The sequence below is a fragment of the Dipodomys spectabilis genome, unplaced genomic scaffold, assembly GCF_019054845.1.
Source record: "Dipodomys spectabilis isolate Male_0828 unplaced genomic scaffold, ASM1905484v1 ptg000026l, whole genome shotgun sequence".
Classification (NCBI taxonomy): Eukaryota; Metazoa; Chordata; class Mammalia; order Rodentia; family Heteromyidae; genus Dipodomys; species Dipodomys spectabilis.
This window is the reverse complement of record NW_024870703.1, coordinates 8,247,835-8,275,160: the sequence shown is the minus strand read 5'-3', so window position 1 is coordinate 8,275,160 and position 27,326 is coordinate 8,247,835. Positions and strand designations below refer to the sequence as shown.

At 44.8% G+C, this 27,326-nt stretch overlaps 1 protein-coding gene across 1 annotated transcript in view; it reads right to left on the bottom strand.

The window, feature by feature from the left end:
* Positions 1–879: 879 nt before the first annotated feature.
* Positions 880–27,326, bottom strand: part of Thada (THADA armadillo repeat containing) — a 309,811-nt gene continuing 283,364 nt past the window's right edge. The window contains exons 38-39 of the mRNA XM_042675482.1: positions 2,744–2,913; positions 880–1,775 (exon numbers count right to left, since the gene is read on the bottom strand). Coding sequence (XP_042531416.1) covers positions 1,419–1,775; positions 2,744–2,913 — 527 coding nt within the window. The 3' untranslated portion in view covers positions 880–1,418. The remainder of the gene's footprint in view (positions 1,776–2,743; positions 2,914–27,326) is intronic.

Here is a 27,326-nt window from a genome sequence, read left to right as displayed (position 1 = left end):
AACAAGACCATCAGCAAAATATGTACAAAGAACGCCACCTGCTGGATATATGAGGCAGAAGGCTGGGCTGGCCTGGAAAGGCAGAGTGCCTGTAAGGTTTCTAGACTAAATCAATGAAATTAATCAGTGTGTTTATTGACATCTTAAAGCCCAATCTTGTTACTGCCACCAAGCATAGGATGGTAAAAGTGTGGACATCAAATAAAACATTTCTTCAAGTTCTTTGTAAAAGTCAACAGGACGTGCTCGGTGGCAAAATCAGATTTCCTAGTTAACCAGCACATATTTTGGGGGAAGATAGTAGATTCCCAGTGGCTATCCTAACAGTACGCATGTGAGGACCACATCAGGACTTATGCATGCAGACAGCACAACAAAATTATTGGCATGAAGTTGATCCTTACTCTCCCCAGGACCCAACATTGGAAACATATTTTTTTTTTTTGGTCATTAATGGGGCTTGAACTCTGGGCCTGGGCGCTGTCCCTCAACTCTTCAGCTCAAGACAAGTCCTCTACCACTTGAGCCACAGAGCCACTTCCAGTTTTCTGAGTGGTTTATTGGAGATAAGAGTGTCACAGACTTTTCCTGCCCAGGCTGGCTTTGAACTGTGATTCTCAGATCTCAGCCTCCTGAGCAGCTAGGATTACAGGCCTGAGCCACTGGTGCCCAGCCAGAACATATTTCTTTTCTTTCTTTCTTTTTTTTTTTTTTTAAGTAGCGGTCCTGAGCCTTGAACTCTGGGCTTGGTTGCTGTCCCTAAACTTCTTTTGTTCAAAGCTAGCACTCTACCACTTGAGCTACAGCATCATTTCTGGCTTTTTCTGTGATTAACTGGAGATAAAAGTCTCACAGACTTTCCTGCCTGGGCTGGCTTTGAACTGTGATCCTCAGATCTCAACCTCATGAGTAGCTAGGATTATAGGTGTGAGCCACCAGTGCCCAGCTTTGGAACACACTTCTGTTTTGCTAAAATAGAATACAATTTAGAAATCTAACCAAATGAGTCTTTTGCCAACTAATCCAGCCCTACATATATATTCCCCCCAAAAGAGGGAGGGGTTGTTTATTTTAAAATCCAGTCTGTGTAGTGAATTCACAGGAAACAGAGTGGCAATGGCTGGACATCAGTGGTCCTAGGGGATGGAAGAGGCTAATCCAGGCCTGCAGGTGGCCTGCACCTGCGGGCAGAGTAAACATTCAAGGGTAGCCTCACTTCCTATAGTAGCTGCAGTAAACTAGGCTGCCATGAATGACTGAATGGAAGAAAAATCCCTCAGTAGAAGGTGACAGAAGTCCAAACTTCTAGAAATGAGGAACGAAGGGGGAAAGTTTGAACATGATGGACATATTTCTTGGAGAGCTGGTGGTAGACTCTCTGTAAGCCTTCTTTCTTCAGTGTCCTTGTGAGTTAACTCTTAATTTTGCAGGAGAGTACTGGGCTTTGAGAACAAGGAGGCTTCCCCTTCCTTCTCTTCCAGAAAGGCTAGCAGCCTCAGGCCTGCTAATGTCCTTTCCTCCTGAATGCGTAGTCTTGTGTACTCTACTGTCTTCAGGAGCTCCGCAGCTGGAGGAAGCTCTCTGAAGAGCTGGGAGAGGCACTGGCATCGCTCTGACACCCTCTTTCGCAGGTGATGGAGTCTCTCAGAGCGAGGGGGATGTCGGCAGGACTTGCAGAGGACATGGAAGAGAGATCTATTGAGGTATTTCACAAAGGTCAGGGTCTCAGCCCAAAAGTTGACTTCTGCTTTCTCAAACAGGTAGTCGTCTTCGTCCTACATCAAGTGAAAATGCTTACAGTCAGCCTTTCAGGGAATGCTGACAAGCCCCAGGCACTCCAAGCAACGTCCTGCCAGATGCAAGAGGGACATTTCCTCCCCCACCTGACAGAGGGCTCACTCCAGCTTGTCAACACCTTCGTCCCACACACCACTAGCAGCCTTGAAGGTCACCTTCTATTTTTGCTCCTGTACCTTTTTTTTTTTTTAAACCAGAGAGGAGCCCCTCCCTCCCCTGACTTAACATGACTTTTGATAAAGATTTGTCTGTAGTTCAAAGCCAAGATATTTTGGGGGCCTGATGCTGAAAATGCAACCTTGACCAAAGCCCTAGGTGTATCCAAAATCAGAGAGGAGGGAGAAAGGGACATCTCAGCAGCAGACCAGGGACCAAAGAGTTACCAATGTGAGACACTGGCTTCAGAGCATGAGACCAAGTTTTTATAATGCTGCATATCTCCAAGGCCATTTTATCACACAGCCTTATCCCCCCTCCACAATTCCCGTAAACAGCTGCCTTTTGAACTCCTGGGCTACTAGGGACACCAGTAGAATTAGGCACAGATGGCTGAGAATTTCCATTCTCAGGATGCTTCTGATGCTTGTGTTCGTCCTCAGTTTCCCTATCTGTGACCGCTCCCCCACCTAGAGGAGGTGAAGAGTTCCTCTAATTCTTAGGAAATACTTCTTCTTGAACATTGCTACAGGGAGCCCCACACTAACCACTTACTGTAATTACATGCAACATCCAAGGAGCATCACCCAAAGTTCCTTTCCCAGTTGTGTGAAGGCTTTGCCATCAGAATCCTACAACAGAACCTGCGTATCTCTCTAGGACCCTCAGAAGGCCTTCTAACTGGTGCTCTGCATTCAAGCACCTAGGAAACAGCTTCCAGTGGCCCATGAACCTCAGCATCTAGCAAACACTCAGGATGTTGTCTGGTTCCTTAAGTCCCCAGGATCACCTGATGTGGGCTCTCCACACAGCTGGCGAGGTCATCGTCTTCTCCCAACAGCCATCCCAGCAGGATGGGCAGTCCACACGCCAACTGGTCCCACTGCTGGAGCAGGTCACACAGGACAGCCAGAGCCAGGGCTAGAGCGATGGAGGCATCCACCTGGCAGAAGGCAAACTCTGCAAAAACAGAGAGGCGAGCAATGAGTGCACTGCTCTATGCCAGATGGGAAGTCCACAGGACTCTGGGAACATGAGGGGTCTTAAGTTGGGCAGGGTGCTGGTAGGAAGGTTCCCTGGGAGGCTAGTAATTTCCTCCTAGATCCTAGAGCCACTGGTAGGATGAGTCCTAGGCCTGCTTGCCACTATCTCCTTATCCCAACTTGGAGCAGCCCCAACCACAGGACCAGGCCTTTCTTTCCAGCCCTTCTGGTATATAACTGGAAGGATCAGGAAGGCTGCCACCCAGAGTCTCCTTGGAAGTCCAGATTCATTGATTTGCCCCTTCCCCCAAAGTTTTCTTATAGGTAACAAGTTAAAGCTCTATCATCTCAGAGGAGGGAGCAGCATACACCTCAATGTGTGGTGAATACATGTTGCAGACCACACATTTTAAGGGCTCTGTCATATCTGCTCAGCTCAAAGGCAGCCATAGGCATGATGTGGCTGTTTTAATACAACTTTACTTATGGATAGTGAAACTTGAATTTCATGTGTCACAAATATTCTTGTGAATTTTTCCCAACCATTTAAGAATGCAAAAGCCATTTTATAAGTCATGGGCTATCAAAAAGTAGGTGGTGGGTAGGATTTTGTTCATTTTCTGCATGCTAGTTGAGTGCTTTTCCACTGAGTTACAACCCCAGAGGGACTTCACTCACATCTTGCTGCCCTCTGTCTTGGAGTGGCTTAATTTTTCAGACCCTTGAATTCCTGGCTGTATGAAGGAGAGCCACTGAGAGAGCAAAAAGGGTGTAGAAAGGGCAAGTAGGGTGCCATGGGGAAACCATTGCTTACTTTACCATTCTTAGACAATACTAAATACAGGGATGTAGGGAAATTCAGGATGTTGACACTTCTGCCAACAACTAATCAGCCCTTCTCAATTAACCAGCAGTAGGTTTGAAACTCACTAAAATCCCCCCTCAGGCAGCAGGCCTCTGGGAATCCCTCTGGCACCAGCACCTGCCTTTTAATGACATGCTTCTGTGAAGCTCTCAGTTCTTTTCAACCTACAGCTCCAAGATCTGTCTGCAACTGTTCCTGGTTATTTGGCCCCAATCCTACTTGCTTAGCACACTAGAAGGTCCAGAGTCTGGAAGAGGAGGCTGAGTTTCCCAGGGTGTTGAACCAGTTATGTATTATAAAGACTCCATTAAAGGCCTATGATATATCAGGTACTGATCAAGTGCTTTGTCTCCATTTCTTAAAGATTGTGTGTGTGTGTGTGTGTAAAAGTAAGTCTGTGCTACATCAAACCCAAAGCCATGATCATGCTAGGCAAAGGCTCTACTGCTGAGTTACAGTCCCCCCTCAACATCTATGGACTAGGTATTAACATCCCATTACTGATGGGGATCCTGTGGTGTAGATAGGCCAACCCGCTTGTACAGTCGTAGTGGCTGTAAGAACTCAAGAGTGAGCAACAAGGTTTTTAGAGTGAGATAAACAAGGCTGGGGACTGTCCAGCATCACCAATATCTCACCATCCTCAGAGAGCCAACTTTCTCACTAGTGTCCCTCAGTACAGGGAAGCAAGGTTTAAACTGGGAAACAGAAAAGGAGAGAAGGAGGGGCTGGGAAGGTGGCTCAGTGGTAGAGTGCTTGCCTTGCATGCATGAGGCCTGGGGTTTGATTCTTCAGCACCACATAAGCAGAAAAAGCCAGAAGTGGCGCTGTAGCTCAAGTGGTAGAGCGCTAGCCTTGAGCTGAAGAGCTGAGGGACAGTGCCCAGGCCCAGAGTTCAGACCCCAGGACTGACAAAAAAAAAAAAAAAAAGAAAGAAAGAAAGGAGAGGAGGAGGGCCAAGGGGAGTAGGGGCTCTAGATGGGAGCCTCTTTACTAGAAAATAATCTCTGTCTTTACCTCTGCCTCAACCAAGGGGCTCTTGGTTGGTTGAGCATGGGTGGTAGTACAATTAAGTGGCCTCTTCCAAACCCCCAAGCAACTACAAAATAGGATCCTGTACAGACAAGATGTACAGAATACACCTGTGTGAAGTTCTGAACATGATACATTTTTGCCTTTGTCTCACTGAACTTACTAATTTCCTTCCTTCCTTCCTCTTTCTTCCTTTCCTTTCTTCCTTTTTTAAAAATGTTTTTTACTGTGAAGATACTGTACAGAGGGGTTACAGTTACATGAGCAAGGTAATGAGTACATTTCCTATCGAGCATTGTCGTCTCCTCCTCTGTTTTCCCCCTACTATCCCTTCCCTCCCATCTCCACAAGTATACTCCCCCCCCTTTTTTTGTTCTTGTTCTTTTTGGGGACCCAAGTGTCTCTCTATAGCCCCGGCTGACCCAGAATTCTCCTTCCTCTCGCCTCTATCTCCTACTGTGAGGATGGCAGCTCTGTTCCACCACGCCTATTGACTGTTCATTCGTTCCGCCCTTAGCTGTGAGGGCTGTTCTAGGAGGCAAGGGCATGGGTGCATGTTTGCAGAGTTGGTGGTGCTGCTGGGCTCCCAGCAGGGTAGTGGCTAAGAAACCGGCCCAGCAGTCCACAGAGGTGAAGGAGGTACACTTGACTTTATCACTTTTAGTTATTCCCAAAAAAGGAAATAGTCATAATAAAGAAAGCAAGGGGAAAAAGCCCCCAGCTGAGGGGCCATGTGTGGGGAAAGGCCACAGCTGAAAGTCCTTCTTATTGCAGAAGGAATAGCAGTTTGAGCTTGAGAACTTCCAGAAAATTATACCCTCTGGCTCACGCTTTCTCCATCTTCCCCTCACCCCCCTTGGTGGGGGAGAAGAAGAGAAGTCTTTTTAAAGCAAGATCTGAAAACCCTTCCAAAGAAGAAAAAATGTTCACCTACTACCAAATAAGTAAGTGCCGGCAGCTCAGGTGACTCTCTGGGTCTATAAAGATCACACAAGAGTGATTACAATGCCACGGGAAAGGCCAGACTGCCACACGGGCACCGCCTGACAGGACAGTCTCTTTGTAGACTATTTGCCATGAGCCATGCTCAGGAAGGGGCAGGGGAGAGCTAGGATGACGGCTGGAGGAGCTGCTGTGAGGTGGCTGCAAGTAGATCCAGACAGAGTCCCAATCAACCCAACCCTGCAGGCTAAGGAAGGAAGTGGGGAGGGGCAGGCAGAAGCAGGTGGGGATTAACTGGATTTAGGTCTCCTACTTAAGAGCCAGGTGAGGCCCACAGATTCCCTCCTTTACTACCTGGCCCCGGCCTAAACTCAGCCAGAGAAGCCTGAATCTTAGGAGGAGGCTGACCCAGAAGGAGACTAGAGAAGAGAGGAGTTTGTACCTAACATACAGGCTGGCCCCTCCATCAAGGAAATGAGAAAGCAAGTGACAAAGCAACACGTGTGGTCAGGCATCTGTTATGTATCCAGAATAGCCAAAACAATCTTGAAAAACAAAACCAAAAACCAAAATTGGAGGATTCACATTTTCTGACTTCAAAACTGACCCCAAGGCCGTGGGAATCAGAGCTTTTCATGGTGCTAGAAATGAACTTCAGGCTTTACACATTCTAAGCACACACAGGTGCCACATGCCAGCCTGACAGTATGGTGCTGGCATGAGAGCAGAATCCCGATCAATGGAACACATCCCAGACACAAATTTCGCTATTTAGGGTAAACTTCTTTTTTTTTTTTTTTTTGTCAGTCATGGGGCCTGAATTCTGGGCCTGAATGCTGTCCCTCAGCTCTTCAGCTCAAGGCTAGTGCTCTACCACTTGAGCCATAGTGCTACTTCTGGCTTTTTCTGTTTATGTGGTGCTGAGGAATCGAACCCAGGGCCTCATGCATGGGAGTCAAGCACTCTACCACTGAGCCACCTTCCCAGCACCTAAACTTGTTTTTGACAAGGGGTTCAAAACAAAGTAATTTTGGGGAAGGGACAGTCTGTTCAACCACTGATATTGAGGTAACTAGATACACATATACAAAGGAATAAAGCTGGGCTCCTGCCTAATGGCATATACAAAAACAACCTTAAAATATATCAAACAGCTGGGTGCTGGTGGCTCATGCCTGTAATCCTAGGTACTCAGGAGGCTGAGATCTGAGGATTGTGGTTCAAAGTTAGCCCAGGGCAGGAAAGTCTGTGAGAATCTTATCTCCAATAAACTACTCAAAAAAAAAAAAAAAAAAAAAGCCATAAACAGAGCTATGACTCAAGCACACTAGCCATGAGCAAAAAAGCTCAGGCCCTGAGTTCAAGCCCCAGGACTGGCATGTACACACATACACACAAAGAAATGTAGCAAACAACTACATGAAAGAGCTAAGACTATAAAATTTAGAGAGGAAAACAGGAGTAAACCTGTATGGAACCTATATTAGGCAATAATTTCATTGACGTGACATCAAAAGCTCAAACAAGTTATACTTCATCAAAACTGTAATCAAAGTGCTTCAAAAGGTATCTTCAAGAAAATACTGTCTGATAGCCGGGCGCTGGTGGCTCACGCCTGTAATCCTAGCTACTCAGGAGGCTGAGATCTGAGGATCACGGTTCAAAGCCAGCTTGGGCAGGGAAGTCTGTGAGACTCATCTCCAATTAACCACCAGAAAAATGGAAGAGGTGCTGTGGCTCAAGTGGTAGAATGCTCACCTTGAGCTGAAGAGCTCTGGGACAGTGCCCAGGCCCAGAGTTCAAGCCCAACGACAAAGCAAGCAAGCAAGCAAGCAAATACTGTCTAGCATACAAAAGGCCCTGAGTTTGTTCCCTAGTACAACAAAAAAGGAGAAGAAGAGAAGGCAGATGCTGAGGAAGAGAAAGACTGGACAACTCCCAACAGGAGAAAACATTTGCAAACCCTGCAGCTGGCAAGAGATGTATCTGGAATATATGAAAAACGGTTAAAACTATAGTTAAAAAAAACAGTCAAAGGATCAGACTAGACATTTTTCCAGCGAAGATATATAAATTACCAATTTGCATGGGACAAAACCATCAGAAAATGTAACCTAAACCACAGAGATGCCTTTTCATACCAGTAAAGATGACTATAACAAAAAAGACAAGCCAGGCACTGGTGGCTCAGACCTGTATTTCTAGCTACAGCAGGCTGGGATCTGAGAGCTGTGATTTGAAGCCAGCTGAGCAAGATAATCTGTTATCTCCAACTAACTACCAAAAACAAACAAACAAACAAACAAAAAACCATTAGTGGAAGTATGGCTCTAGTGGTAGAGTGCTAGCCTTTGAGCAAAAAATCTCAGAGATGGCACCCAAGCCCTGAGTTCAAGCCCCAGGAGACACAGACAGACCGAAAGACAGACTGAAAGACAGACAGACAGACACAGACACACACACACAAAGATGTTTCAGTAAAAGTGTGGTGAAACAAACCCTCACAGTTTGTTGGTAGGAATGTTGGATGGTGCAGCTACTTTGGAAAAATCTTGAGGTCCCACAAAGTCTAAACCATATGAACCAACAATTCTCCTAGAGATACCTAAGAAAAATTAAAAACATATATCCCTATAAACACCTGTACATGAACCTTATAGCAGCCTTGCTCATAATAGCCAAAAAGTGGAATAGATCAAACTGTATCCACTGATGACTGGATAAATTATGGTATGTCTATATTTAGTTGTAAAAAGGAATGAAGTAGCTGCTGGTCCGGGGGAAAGATATGACCATCAGTATCAGGTACTCAATGGAGCAGTCCCAATCCAGGAGTTGTAGTAGTTGGGCAGGGAAGAGACCTGTGTTCATGTATGTGGTAGGTCTACACGGGGAGACTGACATTCAGTCACTTGGAATCAAGTTGGATACAACGAATCAACATTTAGAATTGGCTAATCTGGTGCTTCCATGATTGTGAGTGGATAAGTCATTTGGACTGTAGAGGAGGGAAGCAAATGAGGCATTAGGGCTGCTGTGGTATGGACTTCCTCTTGCTACTGGGCCAGTTCTGTCAGAGCTTTCCCCCCAAGGCAGATGCCTCACTATCAGGGAATGCTCCTTGCTGACACTCCTGTAACATTTCTTTCCTAGCTCCATGAAAAAGCCTACCTCTAGGCTAGTCCCTGGTTCATGTTCCTGCTACTGAGGGAAGGAATTGTTAATTCTGAGGCAGGGAGATAGGTTGAAGTGGTTTCCATTGTACTGATTAAAATGAAAATGTCAACATGGACTTGTCCCACATTGCCTACCAACTGATGAAAATATGTGCTGTCCGCATTTTCCCAAGTGTGAAAATGATTTCAGAGAGTGGCTTCCTGAAATCTGATTCTAAAGAATCAGGTAAGGACATTGATCAAGTTTCCTTCCTGAGCAATCAAGCCAACACAGTGATTGCTGAGTGGTAGTGGGCTGAGTTCTCCCTCTTTCTAGTCCTGGAGAACCCCATTTTAACGCACAGGTGGGAAATTTCTCAGATCTAGAGGCTGGCCAATGTGCTGGGTAGCCCTGCCAACCAACCAACTCTGCATCCATCCAACTCTGCACAACCCACACGTGTTGACTGAGCCTGCTATGTGAGACTCTATAAGACACCCGAGGAAAGCCCCATTCTTTTTTCTCAGAGTAAATAGTTTGGTGAGAGGCAAGCTGACACACACAAAGTGTGAGGAAACAGTTCAAGATGGTGCATGACACAAACTAATTACACCATAAGTGGTGGAAATGAAAAGACAGAAATGGAAAAACCAGATGTGGAGCCGGAGGAGGGAAAGCTTCATGGAGGGAAAGCCTGGCCAGGCAGAGGGGTTAGAGACTGCATAGCTGGGACAAAGTGGGGAGCCCAGAGGTTGACTAGCAAGGAGACCGGACCTGTCTATCATGAGGAGCATTTGTGAGAGGGGCTGGTAAGGAGGCTAGACAGCTGATGAGCCAAGAGGTCCAAGGAGACAAAGGCAGGGTATGACTGAATGGGTTACTGTGCATTTTCTTTTCAGAGCCAAGTATTTTCAGGTTCAAAGGCTGCTTTCCAAACAACCTCAGCAAGGTAAGAGCATGCATTTTAGTCATGAGAAACAAGTATGAGACAAAAGCTTGGTTCATCTGCTGACTCAACCATTCAGCTCTTCCTCGGGCTCCCCGGAAGGAGCTTTTCTGGCCCCTGCCTTCCCTTGCATATTCCATCCTGAAGTCCAGCCTCCCGTAGCCCAAGGCCTTCGGTGCCGGACCCAGAGATGGCATTTCCAGGCAGTCTACCAGAAGTGCACTTTATGAGTATATCATTTCAAATTTGATCAAGAAAGAGATTCCAGAGGACCCCTAATGGAGACAAATGGCCCAGAGGAAGGTCTTTGTCCCAAGAATGGAGGGGGTTGGTTCTTCTGGCTTCCAAGACTCCAATAGGAAGTCGAGGTAGGGAATTGAGGGTGTTTGTGGTATTAGTTTTTGTTCCTTATCGAAATATTTAAAACATTTCATCAAAGAAGAACCAAGTGTACTGGTTGGAGCTCTCAAGGGCAGCCTCAGTCCCAGGATGCACTGGGCTAAGTGCCAGAGGCACGTATTATACTGAAAACTACTGTACTCATTGTCCCAGGTCTGTGTCCCTGACATTAGCCAGCCTTTCCCCCTCCCCCCAATCTGGCCTTGGTAGTAATTCTGGAGGGAAATTCGGACTTCATCTTCTCTGAGGGAACTACTCTTCTTCCTTCTTCTTTTTGTTTTTAAGTTTTGGGACCCATTGTGTAAAAGAAGGAACACCCGAGGCAGAACCCAACCAAACAGATTCAACTCAGGACCCCAAGGTACCCATTAGGTGCATGCGAACAGAGGTGCAGTGGGATTGTTTGGTCTTCACAAGTTTGGTATAGCTTACATGGTTATTTCAAAATTAGGAAAAAATATACATGTATAGTATCTTTGTGTGTGAGTGCCAGTCCTGGGGCTTAAACTCAGGGCCTGGACACTGTCCCTTGTCTTTTTTGCTCAAGGCTGGTGTTTTACCACTTGAGCCACAGTTCCAGTTCTAGCTGTTTGGTGGTTAATTGGAGATAAAAGTCTTGCAGACTTGCCTCAGCCTCATTACTGTTTCTCCTCTAGAAATGATGTTGCTCTTCATGGGATGTGTCAATGTCTGGGGCCAGTTTTGCTTGATGCAATGAGGAGGAAGTGGTGCTTATTGGCATGCAGTGGGTAGAAGCCAGTGATGCTGCTAAACAGCTTACAATGCACATGGCAGTAGTACTCCATGGCAGTAGTCCCTAGGAGCAAGAACTCCTGCCTTGGCCCCACCCATGAACTTATCCAACCCTCAAGGGTCCCATCTCTGTCACTCCAAGTGACTAGTCAGTAGATGGATGGATGAAACTCTTCAGGTCTCCATGTGGGACAGATTTGGAAAGACTTATCTCTCTATCTCCCTTTTCCAGGGAAGTATCCCCAGAGTTCACGCCTTCCTTCCCCACCACCCTCTGAGCTGAAAGGGGCAACAGGTAAAAAGCAGCCACTAGTTACGAGTCCTTTCTGCCAAGTGCTGGAAATGTGTTTCCTGGTCCGAAGGGAGGAGATCAAAATATCATCATTCAAAGTTTTAAAAGAACTTTCAAATATTAACATTATGCCTTTTCTTCCCTTTCTAGCTACTTTCAAATGGAACACATGGCCTAGGCCCCCCAAAGTTCTAACAGGCCTAGCTCCCAAATAGTGCCAGCCCACAGTAGTGGTTGTGTGCTCTGGCATCCATGGCTGCCTGATATAAATGTGTTTACTGGTGACCTACTATGAAACCAGACATGCTCTAGCAAATCCTTTGTTTCCATTTAAAATAAATTTGAAAAAAAATCTGTTTTTCAAGTTAAAGTAACTATAATTTAAAAAATATGGGCCCACCTTGAATCACTGGGTAAGTACATTTTTTCTATAACTAATTTGAAAAATGGACAGAGCCCATATGAATGAAAACAAATATGTACTTCATAAGACTTAAATGTGTAGGGCCATATTTCACCGAAAAGGGATTCATAAATTCAATTATGGCTACTTAATAGTACACTTGGCTAAAAGCTTATACAAATACTTGCATTTTTTTCATGTCCACCCACACTAATGAGCAAGGAATGTACTCAAGCAAACATCACCCTCAAGGAACAATGCCTGTGAACAGCCCCAGTTCTCTGTGGGCCTTCTTGCCTGAGAAGCAGGAAGGGTAGCCACCAGCCTCCAAGCCCTTCAGGGGACTTGCTCTGGATGTGGTTTTAGGTGTCATCTGCTGCTTGTTTCTTGTGGCGAGCCTGAGTTCAGCAGGGAAAGCTGGGCTGTGTGGGCTTCATCTATGACGTTCCATTGCAGGATAACCCAGGCCCGCCATGGAGCCCCAGCATGTGGAAGAACCAGACCACGTCTGACCATTCTGGCCTGCACTTGGTGTCTATGTCTAGGGGATCCCTTTGGCTTGGACTGGGTCAGGACCTTCCTGTGCACAGTGTACAATCCTCTCTGCAGTAGCCCACCCTCTTCCCCCATTTGGCCCTGGTGACTTCCCTCTGCTGAGCTTCCTGAAGGGTTTCATACCTGCAGCTCTGGAGGAAGGAAGTATTGTGTGCTTTCTTCTCTGCACAGGCCACAAAGCCGTCCTCCTGGGAATAGAAATGGACCTCTACCCCACGAGCCTTTGGGAAGCCTAAGGCTGTAGACTGAGATGCTCTCCTAGGGTGCCAGAGTGACTTGAGATCACCCTTCCATCATCCTTTTCTTCCTCAGCCCAGGCAGAGTTCAGTGGCTCAGACATATTTTACTTAACTGGTGAGAAATCTTCAAATATCTATTTTTTTTTTCTTTCCTCGAAGTCACTTCAGTTTCCCTTATTTCTCAATGGGAACTATTTCTCTGATAAGAAACTCCACTGTCTGGGCTCTTAAGATGGATTGGCTCAATGAATTCCTTGTGAAACTTCTCTGGCCTTTGGAGTTACCCACCTGGTCTCTGAGTCCTATCTACCACCAACCCTTGAACTTATTCAGAGTTCAAGGCAAGGGAGGAAGACACCAAATGACTGCTTCATTCCAACAAAGCTGTGTCAGCAGCCCAGTCTAGGCCAGGAATATACAGCACAGGGGGGCTGCGAGGCTCCCCCAACATAACCGTGTGCAGTCTTGAGGCATAACTAGAAACTAGAAAATTTAAATCAGAAAAAATGAGGTTCAGAAAATCTCTCCTGAGGACTTCAACTTTACCATCTCCAAACCTTACCTACAAAATCCAGAAAGTTGCTGGGGGTATCCCACCCCAACACTACCCCTAGCTCCAAATACAATAAGCACAGTACGCAGTAATATAAGAGCAAATCAAGGTACAGCCACATGTCATTTAACAAAACATCTCTTCAGATGGTTTTGCTGTTGTGTGAACATCATATAGCATATTTACATGAATGAAGACAGTGGAGTTGGGAAAGTGGCTCAGTGGTAGAGTGCTTGCCTTGCATGCACAGGCCCTGGGCTCGATTCCTCTGGACCACATAAGCAGAAAAAGCCACAAGTGGCGCTGTGGCTCAAGTGGTAGAGCATTAGCCTTGACCTGAAGAGCTGAGGGACAGCGCCCAGGCCCAGAGTTCAGGCCCCGACAAAAAAAAAAAAAAAAGAAAAAGAAAAAAGAAATGAAGATGGTGTTGTAATGCCATTGACTGAAACTTTGTTATGCATTTTAACCTCACAAAGTGATCTTAAGATTTATAAACATCTTCAGAATATTAAGTATCTGTGATTGCATGCTGGAAACCCCTTCTTCCCCCTCCCCTGGTACTAGGGAAGGAATCTAGAACTCTGTGTATGCTAGAGTAAGTACTCTACCACTGAGCTACATACACTTCCAGCCTTAGGAATTTCCTGACTGGAAACTGAGATTACTCCCAGGCCTCTCAAGGCCCTTCCTATCTATCTGTCCTCTGTGACTCACACTCCCCAGTAGCTGACCTGGAGTTACTGTCTACCTCCCACAGACCTGGAAACCCACCCAATGACATGGATGTGGTAGCTGGAAGTTAGGGGCTGAAACTGAAACAGTTGGAGTGAGGGAAGAGATGGGTGAGGTCTACAAAAACCTCTCAAGAACAAGCCACAGGCCCAGTGCTTATGGCTCATGCCTGTAATCCTAGAGATCTGAGGATTTTAGTTCAAAGCTGGCCTGGTTCAAAAGTAGGCAGGAAGGAAAAGTCTATGAGACTCTGATCTCCACTTAACCACTAAAAACCCAGAAGTTAAGCTGTGGCTCAAGAGGCAAGAACGTTAGTCTTGAGCAAAAAACCTAAGGGACAGAGCCCAGGCCCTGAGTTCAAGCCTTAGTACCAGTACAATGAAACAATAACAAACCCAGAGGATGGAGGATGAAGATCTGGGTTTTCAGTCAACTCAACAGGAGGAAAAATGTTGCTGGATGGAGTTAAAGTTAGTAGCTATGAAGAACATGCACCTATGCAGCACAAAAGCTCTCTTCCTCAAGGGCTGCACTGGGGGGGAGGGGGGAGAGGGGGAAGGAGGGGGGGGCGGGCAGGACGGTAGGACCAGAAAAGAAAGAAGTCAAAGCAGAATTTTGACTTTACCATGAAAGCTACTAGCATGAAGCTGCACTGATAATGGCAATAACACATGGTAAAATTCACAATAACCAAATTGGTTATTTGGCTACTACACTGAAAAAAGCAAATAGTAGCAACACCTAGGAAGTCCGAGACTTAGAAATAAAACCAATGCAGTCTAAAATGGCACAGTAAAACTTTTATGGACTTAAAAAAAATCCTGACCAAATATAAAACTTTCTCTTTGTTAAATATTTAGATAAAAGAGTTGCTACTTACGAGAATAAGGAAGAACATGACAAAAGGTTTAACTGATTTCTACAGAACTGACCTGATGTAGTTCCACTGGAAATTAATTGAAAAGTAATCAGCATTGTGTAACTGAGATTAAAAATGTTCATTTTCATAGTCATAATATACTGTGGGTCAATGGTGAGGTCAAACACTGTGACTCTATCTTAAAACATCTATCGGCCTAAAGAAGAGAAGGAAGTCTGTGTGTCTCTCCTCATACCCACAGGGGGCCTGCCCTGCCCACTGCCCTCCTGTCCCTAGCCCTGCACTCAGGGCTACGAGGCTCCAGAACTCAGGTCTCTTGGCAGAATCCTCACCATTTTTCCTTTAACATCAACAGTGGGCTTACCACCAGTCTCTTCTGGCCTTGTCTTCTCCCACCCAAGCCATCCCCTTCTCTGTGGTGAGGGTGGGGCATGATGTGCTGCTGGTTAAAAGTCTTGTACAAAGCCCCCAATACCCCACATCTCCTTAGCATGAAAGGTTCATTCTGTCTTGTTCCATGGCCCTTTCTCATCAAAGAAGTAAGTTTACAGCTCTCTGGTATTACTCTCCCATCACTAGTGACTCAAGTACCAGCTATGGGTGTATGGGGCCCACTCCTTCCTTCATTCTGGCCCATTGAACCCCTGTCCTCTGAAGCTATTCCCCTGCTTTAGTCAAATTTTTTCTAGGGCCCTGGACCTGCTCAGTATCTCATTTTTCCCTCCCACCATCCAGATTGTTTTTCTTCTGATTACCAACATCTCTTTCATGACCTTACTAATTTCCAGAGTGACTCCCACACCTCAATCTTAGTCTTTCTGTTTCTTTCTGGATTTAGCAGGATGAGAACAATGTATTAGCTCTCCGTGGTGGGGAAGTGAGGTAGGGATCAGTGGTACATGCCTGCTGTCCCATTTCAAGCATACCGAAGAGGGCTATTCATCAAGATAGGACCTTCAGTTCATTCTCAACCATCGCTTATCTGTTGATGAGTAGAGAAACAAAATATGGTATATCTATACAATGGAATAGTACTCAGACATAAAAAGAAGATATTGTAATACCAGCTCCCCAAGAAGCAGAGATAAGAAATTAAGGTCAGAGGCTAGTCTAGGAAAAAGTTACTGAGAACCTATCTCTAAAATAAGCCAGTATGGGTTGGGAAGGTGGCTCAGTGGTAAAGCGCTTGCCTTGCATGCTTGAGGGCCTGGGTTCAATTCCTCAACACCCATAAGCAAAAAAAAAAAAAAAAAAAGCCAGAAGTGGCGCTGTGGCTCAAGTGGTAGAGCGCTAGCCTTGAGCTGAAGAGCTGAGGGGCAGCGCCCCGGCCCAGAGTTCAGGCCCACGACCGGACCCAAAAAAACAAAACAAAACAAAAACAAAAGATAAGCCAGTATATTGATGAATGCTTGTAATCTAAGGTACTCAAGTAGAGGTATAAGTATCTTGGTTCAGGTCTACCTTGGCAAAAGCACAAGAACCATTACAAAAAAAAAAGGTAAAAAAAACCCAAAAAACAAAAACCAAGGTGTGGCTCAAGTGGTAGAGCATTTGCCTGGCAAGAATGAGGGCCAAGTTAATCCTCAGTACAGAAAGAAATGAATAACCAAAAAGCCATGTTGTTTCACCCTACAACAGACAAACCTTACAAATACCATGCCTAATGAAAAAACTTAAGCACAGGGCCATATGGCTCATTTATATGAAATATCTACAGAAGAAAATTCATGGAGCAAGAAAGCAGACTGGAGATGCTCAGAGGCTGGGGGTGGGGGTGGGGTGGAGATAAGAAATCACTGCTTAAAGGGTACAGAGCTTTTTTGGGAGATGTGAAGAGTTTCTGGACAGTGGTAAAGATGGTACTATATTGTGAAAAGGGTGAGGGCTGAGGGTCTAGCTCTGAACGTGAGCGTGTGCCCGGCATATATGTGGCCCTAGGTTCAACCCTAGGAACAACACCAATAAAACCATGCATTGGGGCTGGCCCTCCTCTCTGGGTGCCAGGGCCTGGGCTTATACCAGCACAAGGACTAGAGTGGTTTCATGCCTAGCAGGGTGGTCTGTACTGGGACCACGGGAACTGTTGCTTCCCTGCACCTCATCACTCGCAGCAATAACACAAGACATTTCACATCTGCAGTCACCTGTGTGCTGACTCGGATGTACGTGTATCCCAGGAAACAGTCGTATGGAGAGAGCAGAGATTGGATTGCAAAGTTGCAAAGGGGAATCTCCCCAAACTGCACAGACCTGCTCTTCCACAGGCCCACTCATCTGGTTTCCATTTCACTGCCTGAGTCTGTTTTATAGTTGTACTTTTTCAGGAAAGCTTTTAAGGGAGATGATTCCCTGACATCATGTGAAAAAAATGTGGGAATACAATTACGTTACAGAGCAGTGCTCTTGGAAGAGCAGGCAGCCCTGAAGCTGGCTGGTGTCCTGTTTCCTCTCCTTGAAAGCCATTTGATGCTCTGGGCTCTCTAAAAGAGCAGTCTGATCACAGCTCTCCAGGTCCCTCTCTGTCAGCTGCTAAGTAGCGCTGATCTGGGAAATACTGCAGAACAGAGGCAGAGCTGCTCCCCCGAGAGGGTGACGGGTGAGGCCTTTGTGCAGCTGCAGCCAGTTGGGACTGCTCAGCAAGTTTGAAGTCCTGAGGGACCTGGTCCATCCCATCTTACACTCCAGGTGTGGGAACAGCTTCCTCAGGAATCTATTCAAACCCTCCTCTAACCTCTGGTCTTTTTCAGATTTGTCCCCAGGTTCTTAACAACTGTTCCAAGGAGGTTGGAGGTATGGCTAAGCGGTAGAAGGTTTATTTAGTACGTGCAAGGCCCTGGGTTCAACGGGCTTGGGAGGGGAGGCTATTATGAAAAATATTTCCTATCAAAATCTGTTCTGTTGTGAGCACATTCTTCCTATTTCTCATCTTTCCACACTACCGACTTCTTTAACAGAAGCTGCCATGCTCCCAACTTCTCGTGCTGCTTCTTTTCCTTGGTCTCTGACTTAGACCAGCACACACTCCTCTAGCTGAATCCAGACACCCTCCCCTCCCTCAGCACACTGTCTTCTTTTGAAGTCCATCCTGAGCACCTCCCATTCTTATTAACCTGAGCTGCAAGATCTGGCCTTTCTCCCTAACTGTCATCCCACCCCATCAGTGATTTAAGCACTCATAAAGATGTCCCTGCATGCAGTTTCAACATCCTTCAAGCTCCCTCGCTCCAATACCTCCACTTCCAATCTCACCAACGCCTGATAACCACCATGGCATCTGAGAACTTGTCATTTCTTTGATTGTTTCAACTCAAGATCTCAGATGCTAAATTTTATCATCACTTTGAAGTAAACATTCTCAGCACCACTGCTCATGTCTGCGGAATACTTGGGTGCAAAACCTGTCATAAGTGCTTCACCTGTATTACTTCTAAGGACCTTTTATGAGCCTCATTTCATAAGGACTACAGACGGGAATCAAATACCACAGGAAGGTTCTGTGGTTTACATTACTACTGAGTATAGATACTCTACAAGCTCTCATACCATGTGGCTTTGCTAGTGTCTCTGACACAACTGTTGAGCCGCCTTCCTCTTCCACTGAACCATCCTTCACCCTAATCCCAACTACATTCCTAGCCCCACTCCCTTTCCACTTGCCTCTCTGCAGAGGCATACCCAGGGTAGTCTTGACCTGGGATACTCTCCTAGTTAGTCCCACTGAGCTCCATCACTACATCTCCCCATCTCAGTCTACTCTGCTTTGAGCCCCCAATTTCAGCTGAACAGTGGCAGTATGCTGACATCTGCTAGAAGATCAACTGCCCCCGGCAATAATTTCATTCATTTTTTTGGTGACTCCTCACTGAACCTCAATAACAACTGCCTTGACCAGTTCTTTGTCCCAATACTCTTTTCCCTAATCACTCACTCCTACAGGTCATCTTATCTTCTTCAGAGAATGTCCAGGTGAAGCTCAAACTTCCTCCTCCCTAACTGCCATGCGACTTCAATGATTCTTTTGAAACATTAGCTTGAAGGCTGTGGAGGCTCCAGGATGTGTGGTTTTAGGGAAGAGGAGAAATAGCAATCCCCGTGGGAGAGAAGGCCACTGGAGGGGAGACCCAGGAGAAAAGGGACTCTTGGCTGGACAAAGCCATGAAGGAGGCCTAAGGTACTATATGAGGGCATGTGGAGAAAAGGAGCACCTTTTCTGTGACATGGGGAGGATAAAAAGACAGGTGAAGTGACAGTAGCCCACACTTGGGGCCTTTTGTCTACTTCCTACTTTTAGATTCCTTGAAGTTGGCTTCTAACCTGCTGCTGTGGAACCTTCTCTCTCAATTCTCACTCCTGAACTTTTACCAATCCCTGTCCTCTGAGACCTAGCCTTGCAATAGACTTGGCAAGCTGACCAATGTTGACTCTTTGATAGTGTTTCCTTACAGGTTTTAAGATAAGAACCTCTTGGTTTTATTGATGAGTCTTTGCTACTTCTTTTGCTAGCTCCTGTTCCAACTACTCCAATAATGTTCCAATAATACTCTCCCTCCTTTCCCCTAATCCACCATTTATTTTGTTTTCCCCCCATGTAATATGTTTATCAACCCCCTACTATGTACCAAGCACATGGCACCAATTAAACTGCAGTTGAATTAAAATATTAATACATAGTGCTGATCATGTTACTTATTGGTTCAAAAATCTTTAGAGGTTATCTAATGCAAATAAATCCAGATTCTCTGGCCTGGCACTACAGGTTTTAGTGGACACCTGCTGTCTTTGTTGTCAGCTTCCACTAACCCACTGTAGACAATTGTGCCCCAATTTCCCCCTGGAGAAGCATCCCCTCCCCATCTTTTTTTTTTTTTTTGTCAGTTGTAGGGCTTGAACTCTGGGCCTGGGCACTGTCCCTGAGCTGTTCAGCTCAAGGTAAGCACTCTACCACTTGAGCCACAGTGCCACTTCCAGTTTTCCAGTGGTTAATTTGAGATAAGAGTCTCATGGACTTGCTGCCCAGGCTGGTTTTGAACTGTGATCCTCAGATCTCAGCCTGAGTAGCTAGGATCACAGGTGTGAGCCACCAGCGCCCAGCCCTCTCCATCTTTTTAGTCTATATGTTTTGGACTTCCCTTCACTCTGGGCAGGGGTACCTGCCACAAGTCTAAGATAATGAAGGCATTTGCCTATAAGATTAGTTCAAAGGATGGTCCCAGAACCCAGCTGAGTCAAGAAAATGCAATGTCACTTTCCTGATACAGGACTTCAATAATAGAGGTGTATAGGCTAGAGCTACTGCAGCTATCTTGAACCCTAAGGGAAGTTCAATATCTTCTGAAAATAATCCACCTAGGAGCAGAGATGAGAAATAGTAAGAAATAGTGCTGTGGTTCAAGTAGTATAGGGAGCACTCATCTTGAGCTGAAGAGCTCAGGGACAGAACCCAGGCCCAGAGTTCAAGCCCCACAACTGACCAAAAAAAAAAAAAAGGAGTTAAAATTTTGGGGCTGGGAATGTGGCTTAGTGGTAGAATGCTAGTCTGGCATGCATGAATCCCTGGGTTTGATTCCTCAATACCACATAAGCAGAAAAAGCCAGAAGTGACACTGTGGCTCAAATGTGGCTCACAGTGCTAGCCTTGGGCAAAAGAAGTCCAGGGATAGTGCCTAAGCCTTGAGTTCAAGTCCTAAGTCTGGCAAAAAATAGAAAGAAAAAGAAATAGTAAGAAATCAGGTCCTTGTGGCACTGTCTAATCCTTGAATTATACCATGTCAGAAGTTGGCCTGAGCCCTGGAATTAAGTTACATGACCCTCTATGCTGAAGTGGGTTTGTTTGGACTTCTGCAAGTGAAAGAATCCTGGTTGATTCAAAGGGTTTTTTCCTTTCTCTGTCTTTCTTCTTTTTGTTGCAAGGTTGAAGATTAAACCCAAGGCCTTACTCCCACTCCCCTTTTTCTGAGATAGTGTCTTATTATATAAGACCAGGCTGACTCTGCAAACACTATAGATGAGGCTGACCTAGAACTTTCAATCCTCCTGACTCTGCCTCTCAAGTGCTGAGATTATAGGTATATACTACCATACATGCCATATATTCTCCATTTAATTTCATGTTCAACTCAAATTGAGGCTTGTAGCGTTCTCATTTGTTCCTTTCTAGAACAGACCTCAAACTTTGCCACCCATGTCTTTTTGGAGTATTTTCTATCTTTTTCATCAATGCCCTCTGAAATTCTGCCCGTCCTTTAAGATTTAGCTCTAATGAACTTTCCAGGAAACAGCTATTCTTCTCTACCTCCTATGATGAACTCTGAACACATACATAGACAGAACGAAGATCCCAGGTTTTGCACATCTGATGCAGAGTCCTGGTCCTCTTGTATATGAGCTCCTGCCTGCTCAGGGCTGGGGAGTTGTTTTGTCCCTCTTCCTGATGGTCTAACTCCTTGCTTCCTACCCTATTGGCATCATTTCCCAAAACACCTTCCTTTGGAATGCTGGCTTTTTAGAAAGTTAGTGATTATTTAAAACCAAAGGAAAAGCCCCAAACCTCAAAAATTTGGCTATTAATTAAGTTTAAGCAAACCAAAGCCTTTTTATTCTGTATATGAAAGTTGGGAAAGTGAGGAGAGCGAGCAGCTCATGCTGCCTTTCTCCAGCTCACTCATGAGATAGGAGTTGGGCAGAAGGAAATGCCACATTCCACCCTGAAAACATGCTTAGAGTTAAGGTAGATGCAGGTTATTTTCTGCACACATATAAATATCCTACCTTTTGTTCAAGGTGCCTATTTGGTCTGCAGAGGGACCATTATGAACGTAGAGAACTGCTCATTGTTAAATATGGCATGCTAAGTGGTTTTGCTTCCTGGCAAATCTCCAAACCATAATTATTAGGGGACTAGAGCTGCTGAGGAATTCTTGGGTTACAGCAGGCTTTGATGTTGTCCTGCCTTCTTCCCCTGATATGAATTTCCAGGGGTGTGGCCGCTTTGCATTGTTTGCACTGCTCTGAGGGAAGGAACAGGATGGCATGATGAGGTGTTGCTCAGCCTCCTGGCCATGGCAACAGGTAACAGGAGGCTCTGAGTAACCCTCTGATTTTCTGGGCCTCAAATGGCTGTAGCCAAGGGAATGTACAAATTCTATTCAAGTAGCAGTCGGAATGCTGTGGCTTCTCCTGTTTAGTTTTCCACACACTCTGGGAAGCTGGGATGCTTAGGCCTCACTGATTGGCGGCTTTCCAGTGAGGGTAAAGCCTCTGTACTTAAACAGCTGACATGGCTTTGCTCAGCGAAAGGCAATGGGCTCCAGGTGCTAGTGGTGTGTGAAGAGTTGTTGTTCATGCCCATCAAAGGTAAGAGAGTTCATCTGCAATTCTTCGAGCAACTATATAACCATGTGGTATGTGTAGCCTTCAAATTCACATTACTGCTTCCTTCCCAGGGTCAAGAAGATAGCTCACCTCAGTCACAAACCATTAAGTCAAAACCCTTTCTACTAAAACATCCGAAAGAATGTCAAAGGGGACACATTTATTTCTTCAGTCTCTTTGTCTCTGCCTGAAAAAAGAGCTAACACCCTCAAGGTCATGAACCCATAAACTAGAAGTAATAAAAAGAAATAAACTTGGTAAGGTTCTCTAGTCTGGTGAATGAAAAGGATCTACAACAAATAGTGAACTACTGGTTTTCCAGCATTTAACAAAAAAAAGTCATTTCAATAAACATAGTTGTGCTGGTAGCTTTAGTGTGGTCTTGTTTGTAAACATTTGGGTAAATGCCCAAAAATGGGCTTGCTGGATCATAGGGGAGCTCTATGTGGAGTCTTTTGAGGAACCTCCATACTGCTTTCCAAAGTGGTTGAACAAGTTTACACTCCCACCAACAATGAAGTAAGGTTCCCTTCTGTCCACATCCCCACCAGCATCTGTTGTTATTAGAGTTCTTGATTTTTGCCATTTTAACTGGGGTGAGGTGGTATCTTAATGTTGTTTTGATTTGCATTTCTTTTATGGCTACGGAGGTTGAGCATTTCTTCATGTGTCTATTGGCCATCCTTCTTTCTTCTTCAGAGAAGTTTCTCTTTAAGTCTTTAGCCCACTTATTTATTGGGGAGTTGTTTCTTTGAGGATTTGTTGTTGGGGGATTTAATTTTTTGAGTTCCAAGTATATTTTAGATATGAGACCCTTGTCCGTTGTATGGCTAGTGAAGATCTTCTCCCAATCCGTGGGCTTTCTATTGATCTTGCTAGCTATGTCCTTTGCCATGCAGAAGCTCTGCAACTTCATGTAATCCCATTTGTCCAACCTTTCTTTGATTTGTTGTGTTTCCGGGTCTCTATTAAGAAAATTTCGGCCTGTGCCAAGGAGACCTAGGGTTTCTCCTATTCCATCCTGTAATGTTTTCAGAGTGTCTCCGAGGGCTTTGAGGAACCAACCCAGATGCCCCTCAGTAGATGAATGGATCAAGAAAATGTGGTATATATACACAATGGAATTCTATGCCCCATTTGTTAGGAAATGGAAAGACTTGGAAAAAATTATATTAAGTGAAGTAAGCCAAGCCCAAAGAAATATAGGTCCCATGGTTTCCCTTATTTGCAATATCTAGTATATGTCTGAGTCAAGCAGAAAAGGTCAGATAAGGTGATGTTAGGAAAATGAACCCTAAGATATGTATTCAAATGTTTATTTTTTATTTCACGCACTGTTTCTAACGCATTTATAAGATTATTTCTTTGTTGCTTTGTATGTCCCTCCCCCACAGTATAACCCCTGCTTTCACTGTATTTGATGTCAGTATAATTTGTGGAGGGGAAGGGGAAAAACAAGTCGTTTAAATAAGGATACAGGCGGACCCGTTGCAACAATGAGAAGTACAAGTTGTCATGTCGAAAATGAACTTTACAACTTTGGTGGGGGGGAGGATAGGGTGGGAGGGGTGGGGGGGAGGCTGGGAAGGGATGGGAAGGGGAAACAAAGGAGGAGGGTACAATGCTTGATAAGAAATGTACTCATTATCTTGCCTATCTAATTGTAACCCCTCTGTACAGTATTTTCACAATAAAAAATAAATAAAAATTAAAAAAAAAAGGGTCATTTCATTAGGTGGGCACAGTGGTACATACAGGAGGACTACGAGTTCAAAGGCAGCTTGGGCTATGTAGCAAATCTAGGTCATCCTGGCCTATTCAGCAAGATCCTGACTAAAAACAAAATGGCATTTAGCATTTGACTAGGGATGGAGCCTTGTAATTTTTGATATTTGTTTTTATTATCTATATTAATAAAGATAACTGTGCGATATGTGACCACTCCATTGTACAGATGATGAAACTGAGTGGAAGTGAACAGTTCATATCCTTTAAGATGGCAGTGCTCTGAAAAGCTCTCCTTTTCACCTCCCCAATTATAGGTAGAGGTCTCTTTGCCAGTGGGTAAGAGCAGGGATATAGAAACAAAGGTAGAGAGAGCAAGAAAGAACACACAGACATCAGAGACCTTTAAAGAAACCAGAAGAAATCAAAAGATTCTAATACAGGTGAGGTCAGGGAATTGGTCACACCCTACCTGACTTGGGGAGGGAGCCAGAATGGAGTCTCCGAGTGTTAGCTCCCACCGGGAAAGACAGAGAATGAAAGCTGAAGGCTACTGGAGTCCTAGTCCTGGCCTCAAATTATGTTCTCCTCTATTAGAGCTGCCCCTGGATGGGGAAGAGACAAACTTTCCCTGGTGAGCTGGGCCCAAATCTAAAAGGTTTCTAAGCCTCTGTCTCTGTTTGGGTCAACTTAATGCTCCCCTCCCCCACTACTTGAAACAATCCCAACTCCCCACCTTCCTCATTGGAAGATGAACATGAGTTCATTCAGGTACAGGAGAATTTTCTTCCTGCTCAAAGTGAAGGTCAATGATTCATAAAGCTAAAAATGAACTTAAGGCCACCTATCACAAAAAAAGGAAAACACACAAAGTTAAATTTCCCTGCTATTTAAATTACAGCAAGGAACACAAACCTCACTTAGTAATTATAACCAACACTGAAATATGTAAACTTTAATTGCATGTTGTGACCAGTGAGAGCAAAATGAGGAAAAAGAAGGAAAACTGAAGGTGGGGGAAAGCCACAGTCTAACAGAAAGAAGTCCAGAGGCCTGAGCTCAGAGCAGGGAAACAAGGGAGAGGAGGCCTAAGAGGCAGGAGCAGGGGCTGGAGCTCTGGACTGCACTGCACCTAGACAATTCTTTTTTTTTTTTGTCAGTAGTAGGACTTGAACTCTGGGCCTGAGTGCTATCCCTGAGCTCTTCAGTTCAAGGTGAGCACTCTACCACTTGAGCCACAGCTCCACTTCCAGTTTTCTAGTGGCTAATTGGAGATAAAAGTCTCACAGACTTTCCTGCCTAGGCTGTCTCTGAACCGCAATCCTCAGATCTCAGCCTTCTGAGTAGCTAGGATTACAGGTGTGAGCCACCAGCACCTGGCCCAGACAATTCTTATTAGTACACTGATGACTACTGATGACTGTTTACAACCACTACTGACTTTTTTTTTTGGTGCCAGTCCTGGGGCTTAAACTCAGGGCCTAGACACTGTCCCTGAGCCTCTCTGTGCTCTAACACTTGAGCCAAGGAGCCATTTCTGGCCTTTTCTGTTTATGTGGTACTGAGGAATCAAACCCAGGGCTTCATGCCTGTTAGGCAAGCACTCTACCACTAAGCTATATTCCCAGCCCACCACAACTGACTTTTATCCTTCATCTTTCAGGTGCCCCTCTTGAATTGGGAAAGCCAATGACAGTCCACTGGAGAAGAGGTGTTAAGTAATTTTAGATAGCCTTTTTGTATTTGTATTCCTAAATACTCACACTAAAGTATTATGTTGTTTATCTGAGTTTCAAACCTAACTGGGTATCTTGTATTTTCGTTCATGAAATCTGCCAACTCTACACCTGAGAACAAACCATTCTTTGGACTATAGCCTCAATAGCCAGGCCAAGGTTGACACTGTGGACTGGGGAGGGAGGGGGAGGGAGGACGAGTCAAGTTCAGATCACTTTTAGCAATGAGTGAGTGGCACAGTGACTTTGCTAGGTGGAGTAGAAATAAACATATAGGGGACTAGGGGATTGCAATCCTCATGTGCTCTGCTCCATCAGCAGTTCATCTCTACTGATTCTTTTTCAGTTGAGAATGTTTTAGTCTCTTCTCCCTGCCAAGGATTACAGGGACTCATAAGATCAGGGGACTTCCATTAGATTGTGGGAAATGTGACCTGTATGGGGCATCCAGAAGGTTATGTGGTAGGGAATGAGTTTATGAGAATGCAAAGGAACCAAGGAACACCAAGACAAAACACAGTCCCTAGGTTCTAGGGTGATTAGGGGAGTATGTGTGTGTAGATAGATAGATAGGCAGACAGACAGCATCTTTCTATGCAGTCCATGCTGGCCTCAAACTGGACGTCATTCTGCCTCAGCCTCTGAGTACTGGGTTTATAGGAGTACACCACCAAGACAAGCTACAAAAGATTTTAATTTTAACCACTACAACTTTCTGAGTAAAGTGACTGAGCAGGTTCACCAGCAAAGGGGAGAGGGGAAGAAGCTGTATTCAAATGAAAGAGGTACAGATGAGCAGGACCAACAGTGAGGTAGACAAGGGCCAATATGTCTTGATCAGGGGACAGAAGAGGCTGACTTGAGGTTGAGACAGAATTGCTACTCTGAGGTGAAAGCCCTGATCCAGGGTTGCTGCTGGGAAAACCACTGAAACTGGGCTATGACTGAGCCACCAAGCGATTGCCTGCTCTTTTCTAGTCCTATTCTAGACTGACTGTTCTCCCAGCCAGCTCTTGCTTTTTTGATCTTTGTCAGACCTCTGTAGGCAACAGAGACTGGAATGCATACTATGCCTTTTTAAAGGAGAGTCATTTCAAATATTTTGTTACTTTTTCTCAAATAGTAATGTTACCATGAATACCTTTCATGTCACTTCCTATAGAATTGCTCCATTGTTGTTGTTGTTGTTATTATTATTTTGGCAGAGGACCAAACTGAAGGCCTTGTACTTGCTAGGGAAGTGCTCTTCTAGTGAGATAAATCCCTACAATCCAACTCCATTATTTTTAACTGCTGCATGTAAGTGGTGGTATGAACATTTTATTTACCTAATCCTTTGATGGACATTTAGGTTGCTCCTTCTTTTCCTTTTCTAAACAACATTGAGAGGAATAACCATATATATATATATATATATATATATATATATGTATATATATTGCACATGCCCAGGTTAAATTTTTAGAATGGGGATTACTCTTTCAATTGGTATATACATTTGAAATTTCCACAGATATCGTTATCCTCCCTTTAACAATGTATACCTTTATATGCCTGCTCCTTCACAGCTGTGGTAATCCAAGTGCATGCAATCTTTCTGTTCTATGCCAATAAGATATAGGAAAATGATAGGGTACTAAGTGTGCTGTTCGTGTCTATTTTTCTTACACAAAAGGCTTAAAAACATTTCTCTTTTATATCATCTTCATTTATTGATTTTACAAGATTTCTTTGTATAGAATGTGCAATAATTTAATTGTCTAACAGGTCACAAGTATTTCCTCTGAAGAATCTTTTCACATGTCACCCCT